Source organism: Pinus tabuliformis, chromosome 2_2 (genome assembly GCF_031772625.1).
Source record: "Pinus tabuliformis cultivar Carrire ecotype Pingquan chromosome 2_2, CPIR1, whole genome shotgun sequence".
Lineage (NCBI taxonomy): Eukaryota > Viridiplantae > Streptophyta > Pinopsida > Pinales > Pinaceae > Pinus > Pinus tabuliformis.
Window position 1 is genome coordinate 270,904,640 of NC_142300.1, and position 6,754 is coordinate 270,911,393.

General features: G+C 37.2%; 1 protein-coding gene across 1 annotated transcript; it reads left to right on the forward strand.

Moving 5' to 3' along the window:
* Nucleotides 1-5,804: 5,804 nt before the first annotated feature.
* On the forward strand, nucleotides 5,805-6,461 carry LOC149192350 (uncharacterized). The gene has a single exon (XM_089406910.1). It carries the CDS (start codon nucleotides 5,805-5,807, stop codon nucleotides 6,459-6,461), a length of 657 nt encoding a protein of 218 aa, XP_089263036.1.
* Nucleotides 6,462-6,754: the final 293 nt, after the last annotated feature.

The window sequence follows — 6,754 nt, forward strand, 5'->3', positions numbered from 1 at the left end:
TAGATTGAAATTCCGTAAGAAGTTGCAGAAAGAGAACAGACTGTAGTTTCCTGTGTATATTTTTCAGATCCTAAGGTTAACACAGTGACACGTGGCACTTCATACAAGTTCGCTCTTCTGAAAAGGTATATAATCAGGTCATCTTGGGAGATTGTGCATAACTCTTTCTTGGAGAACCTAAATTCGATCATACTGGTGGCATTAGAAAGAGGACGCAGAGGGATATTGTAGGTCGCAATTTCAGAATTGGAAGAAACAAAATTACAGAGTTATAGTCGTTTCAATATTGAGCTCCTAAAATCAAGAAAAGGCGATATGAGGAAGTTTGATGACAAGGATCCGGTAAATTGGATACTTCAGATGGAGCAATATTTTGATCTACATGGTGTACCACTATTACAAAAGGTATGTATTGCATCTTCATATTTAGAACTAGATCAATTTTTATGGTATAAAAGGCTTCGTTCTCGTAAACCACTTATTACGTGGTCAATTTTCACGGAGGAAATGATAGCACATTATGAGGATACAAAGAGAAACTCCTTCTTTAGCCAATTGATAAATCTCAAACAAAAAGGTTCAATGGAAGAGCACATTGAGGACTTTCAAAAATTGAATAGAAGGGTAAATTATATTCTAGAGAAGAAAAGGATTGATGTCTTCGTAGGGAATTTAAAGGATTACGTTCAACATGAGGTTCGTTTTTGGGAACCTGATTCATTGGAGGCATTCGAGTTGGTAAGAAAAATTGAAAGCGAAATTATGGAAACAAGGAAACCCACCACTCATGACTATAATTATGGAAGTGCTTCTTCTCCTAGCCTTCCACAACCTACAAGGCTTACACCACAACAATTGGAAGAAAAAAGAGAAAAAGGGCTTTGTTACAATTGTGACAGAAAATGCACTAAAGGTCATAAGTGTGCTGAGAAGAAATTATTTTACATAGAGTATGAAGAGGAGGAAGAAAAGAATCAAGAAACATCAAAAGAAGAGGATATACACCAGGACCCAACTTCGAAGAAAGAAGAAATGAATCTGACCATATCTTGTAAAGCATTGGCAAGAATTACCACTCAAACTCTCATGATAGAAGGACATATCAAGAAGAAAAAGGTTCAAGAAGTGAAATATCACATCGAGAAAGAAGAAATGAATCCAACCATATCTTGTAATGCATTGGCTGGAATTACTACTCCTGAAACTATCAAGATAGAAGGACATATCAAGAAGAAAAATGTTCAAGAAGTGAAAGATCACATCAAGCATCAAGAAATGAATCCAACCATATCTTGTAAATAATTGGAAGAAATTACCACTCCTCAAACTCTCAAGATAGAAGGAAATATCAAGAAGAAAAAGGTTCAAGCAGTGAAAGATCACATCAAGCATCAACAACAATTTCTCCAACTTTTAAAGGATAACGCCACTTTGGTGCAGAATTGAATGAAACAATAGGTAGATCAGCATCACAGTGAAAAAAGTTTTGATTTAGGTGACTGGGTATTTTTATGGCTACATCTCAAGCAAGCTATTTATGAGAAAGAAATTTTGGCAATACTACATGCACTTAAGAAATGTCGACCTTACCCAATGGGAAGACACTTCAAGGTAAAAATGGATCATGATAGTTTTAGAACAAATATTATCTTTAGAAGAACATAAAAAATGGGCCACAAATATGTTGGGCTATGACTTTGACATCATCTACAGAAAAGGGAAGAAATTTTTTGTTGCAGATGCACTCTCAAGAAAGGATGAGGATGTGGAAGCATTGTTTTGTGCTATTTCTATTATCCAACTAGATTGGATAAACGAAGCAAGGGATGAATGGAAGAAGGGCAAGAAAGTGTGGCCACTCATTCAAAAGTTTCCGAATATCCCAGTTCCAACAATATTGCCAGAACTTGACAAGGAAGGAAAAAGCATATTAGAACCTGAAGCATTTACAGAACCAAGAAGTCATCAACTACGAAATCGATCAATTTCAAAGCATCTCATTAAGTGGAAGAACTTAGCTGTTGAATATTTCACATGGAAGGACAAGAATTTTATACAGAAGCATCAAGAACTACTCAAGCATTGAGGACAACACTTTTTGAAGGAGAGGGGCATGTTAGGCCCCTATACTACTAGTGTAACTCGTTATTGTTATTAGTACAACCCCTTTATTATATTGGTGTACCCATGTAGTCCCCATATTGTTATTATTGTGCCCCATAGAAGCCCACTATTGTTATTATTGTGCCCTTACATTATTATTGTTATGACGGCTCTGATTATATTATGACCCCTTAGATTCCTATATATAGAAAGGAGGTCTTGTCATTTGTATCATCCAAGAATTGTTCATTTGTGTAATGTAAAAGAGGTTTCCCCCTCGAAGAGGCTGAATTCTAAGGCATTCAACTATCTTTTCTATCTTTTTTGTGAGCTGGTTTCATAACAATTAATCATAAGGTTTATATTCTAAGGGTATAATATTAAGCCGATGGTTTATAATATTAATCTTAGGGTTTAATATTAATCCCTTTAGTTAATAATCCCTGGGGTTTATAATATCAATCCCTTCGGTTTATTAATCTTAGTGTTTATGTTCTTAGGATTTAATATTAAAGCTAATTTTTAATGTTTTGTCAACCATGGTCCAACGTCGCAATGTGACAAATATTGTCAATATTAAAACCATCCATGGTCAATCATGGTCAACCATGGTCCAACATCACATTGTGACGATGATTCTTTCAATATGAAAATCAATCATGGTTAACCATGGTCCAATAATGCATTGTGACAAATATTGTCCCAATATGAAAATAAATCATGGTCAACCATGTTTCTTTTAGGGTTTATAATATTAACTTTAAGGTTTATAAACCTTGGGTTTACAATATTAATCCTTTGGGTTTTTCGGTTTTTAGTATTAATCGATTTTTCCATTAGTGCCTTGGGTTTATAATATCAATCTATTGAGTTTAATGATCTAAGGGTTCATATTCTTATGGTATAATATTATGATAGGGTTTATACATTAATCCTAATGTTTAATATGAATCCCTTGGGTTTATAATCCATTGGGTTTATAATATTGATCATAGGGTTTAATATTAAGCCTAGGGTTTACAATATTAATCCCTTAGGTATATTAGTTTTAAGGTTTATATTTCTACTGTTTAATATTATTCGCTTATGTTTATAATATTAATCCCTTAGGTTTATAAATTCCTTGGATTTATAGTATTAATCTCTTGGGTTTATAATATTAATTCTAACTTTTATAATATTAATCTTAGGGTTTATATTCCTAGGGTCTAATATTAGTCGTAGGCTCTAATGCTATTCCCTTGGGTTTATAATCCCTCTCATTTTTAATATTAATCCAATGAGTTTATTAATTTCTTAGGTTTATAATATCGATCCTAGGGTTTCCAATATTAATCACATGGTTTATATTATAAAGGTGTAATATTAATTCTATGGTTTATAATATTAATCTTGTGGTTTAATATTAATCCCTTTAGTTTAAAATCCTGTGGGTTTATAATATTGATCCCTTAGTTTTATTAATCTTAGGTTTTATGTTCTTGGGATTTAATATTAACCCTAAGTTTTAATGTTATTCCTTTGTGTTTAAAATCCTTTGGGTTTTTAATATTTATCCCTCGGGTTTTTAATATTAATGCCTTGTGTTTATAATATCAATCCCTTGGGTTTATTAATCCAAGGGTTCATATTCCTAGGGTAGAATATTATGATAGGGTTTATGTATTAATCTTAAGGTGTAATATAAATCCATTGGGTTTATAATTTAATTTCTTAGGGTTTATAATATTAATCATATGGTTTATATTCCTAGGTTTTAATATTAAGCCTAGGGTTTACAATATTAATCCATTGAGTTTATGAGTTTTAGGGTTTATATTCCTAGGGTTTAATATTATTTCCTTAGGTTTATAATATTAATCTCTTGGGTTGGTTCGAGAATCCTAAATAAATTCACTATTTTAATATGATCGGGAACCCTTGTTAATGGTTACTCAAACCTGAGGACGATGAGAGAGGAATGCGGGTGCACGGCGGTTCTACCCTCTAGGGTTTCTGTAACCTCTGCTACGACAGATCCCTCCTGACCTTCGCAGCTTTGACAACGCCTGGCTGATTAACGGCCTCACGTTTACTGCAGGAAGTCCCAAGATCCATGATTCCCCATAAGGGGGAGGACGCTGCGCCTCCCCCAAAGGACGACAGCAAGCAGCAATGGAATGGAGAAAATGACAATACAGAGGCGCAGATTGATGATAATATGGATCCAAGCTTACAACAGGACAGAGCACAGGGTAAAAAGTATCAACCCAAAGTCAGCTCGACCACATGCAAGCCAGTAGTTATTGAGCTTCCAAAAGTAGAATTTCCAAGCCACCGAATCAATGCCAGGATATAGTTTATGAGGGATCATGCGTTAATAGGCAAGTTTATAGGACTCTACCCAACTGAGAAGGCGCTGAGAGGCTGGATAGCCTCAAAATGGAATCCAAAAGGTCACATTACCCTACAACTAGGGCCTAAAGGTTTCTTTATAGCCATTTTTAACTGCTTAGAGGACCGGAACAGGGTTCTGTACGGAGGGCTGTACTTCTTTAACGCTGCTGGTCTGTATCTCAGAGGTTGGGTAGAGCACTTCAACCCTGACAAGGAGGATCTTAGCTGGGCTCCAGTCTGGATAAGGCTTTACTCGCTTCCTGTGGAATATTGGGAGGAAGACTCCTTACAAGAAATCGGAAACGCGCTGGGTGAGTTTATCAAAGTGGCAGAGGAAACAAAAATCAGTAGATACACCTCATATGCACGGATCTGCGTCTACATGCACCTCAATCAGGCCCTACCGGATGCGGTAAGTTTATTTCATGATGATATTGAATGGGTTTAGTTGATTGATGATGAGCATGTGCCGTTTCGATGTAGAAAATGTCACGATCTGGGCCACTTATTTAGGGACTGTCCTTTAAATAAAAACCCTCTTCCCAGACGTCCTCAGATAAGCCTGAATCTGATGGATTCACCAAAGTGGTTAGTCGCAGAAGAAACAACAAGAGATCGGTAACGAACCCCAAGGTGCATCCAGCTGGCTCTTCCAAACCTTCAACTAGTAACAACTTTGCAGCTTTGGCAAGAGTTGATGACCTCATCTCCGATAACCCCTCTCCTCCTGAGAAGGAGACCAATAAAGATAAACAGGAAGCGCAAAAAAATCCCATATCGCTCCCAGAAGATCCGCTGACCAAAAAAACACTCTCTCCTACCCAGATCAAAACCCCAGCTTGGAACTCTCAAGGAATGGAGGTCGATAATATAACACTCGGCCCCAGAACAACAGCAGAAACATCTGAAGAGTTACACGAATCCCAGCACATGGAGGAAGAACTAGAGAGCATAGACATTGGAGAACTTGATATCCTAGGCCTAGAGCAGGCATGTAAAACAAGGAACTTTGACAAAATCCCATATCGGCAAGTAGACAACCTGGTGGAAGTCCTATTGCGGGCTCAAAGGCATCACTCTCTTGGTGTTCAGATTGGGAGTCCTTGGGATGGAAAGTTTATTGCCAAAGACAACAAAAAGCGTGGGAGGAAAACCGATCTCCAACGAACAATCAGAATAGGAGAAATGTTAGTGGAGTCAGGCAGATACTCCAAGTTAACTAAGTATTTCAATATCAACCCCAACACTTCCCAATGAAGTTGATATCTTGGAACATCAGAGGGCTCAACAACCCAAGGAAAGGTAGACTACTCAAAAACATGATCATGCAAGAAAAGCCTCAAATCCTATTCTTGCAAGAAACTAAATGCAACTCAACTGCTCTGGAAAAAATTGCAGCGAAAGCCTGGCCAGGAGGTCTGGTAACTGCTGTGGATGCTCATGGGGCGTCTGGCGGCCTTGCAATTCTATGGGACGCGCGCACTATTATGCTCAACAACATACATGCAAATAAGAACTTCATCCAAGCAATCTTTCACATCAATGGAACCAACATTTATGGAAATATGACTAATGTGTATTTTCCTCAGGAAACTGCGCATAAAATAGAAATCCTAGACACACTTTCAGAGCTCAATAAAAATAGGTTGCACCCTCTTTGGATTTCTGGGGGCGACTTCAACATGATTGCAAGGTTGGAAGAAAAAAGGGGAGGTAGGAACAAAGGAAACAGAGATGGGAGTCACCTAAAAGACTTTATTCAGAACAACTGGCTTATTGATATTCCCTCCAACAACGGTCTTTTTACATGGAATAACAAAAGAGAAGGGTCGCATCAGATTGCTTCTTGTCTGGACAGATTCCTTTTATCAGACAACACAATTCATTTGGGAGGAGAATTTGTTGCTTCTATCTTGCCGATCTCGGGATCCGATCATTGGCCTATTTCCCTTCAATGGAATCGCCCTGGTCATAATATCTGAAGGCCTTTTCGCTTTGAAGCCTTCTGGATGTCTCATCCGGACTTTAATAACCTAATCAACTCAGAATGGAACAACTTCTCTCCTCCTAGTGGTTCCAAGATGTTTCAATTTCAGCAGAAGCTCAGGCATCTCAAAAGAAAGATCAAACATTGGAACTATACTTCTTTTGGTAACATCTTCTAGGCTCAGAATGCCCTCAATCAAGACATGAAAAATTTGCAGCAGAGGATTATAATTGAAGGATGATCTGAGGACCTGTCAAAACAGGAACAAATTCTTGAATCACAAATCTT

Bases quoted from the DNA above. Each gene is read 5' to 3' on its own strand.
- LOC149192350 (XM_089406910.1), top strand. From the start codon at position 5,805: ATGCAAGAAAAGCCTCAAATCCTATTCTTGCAAGAAACTAAATGCAAC.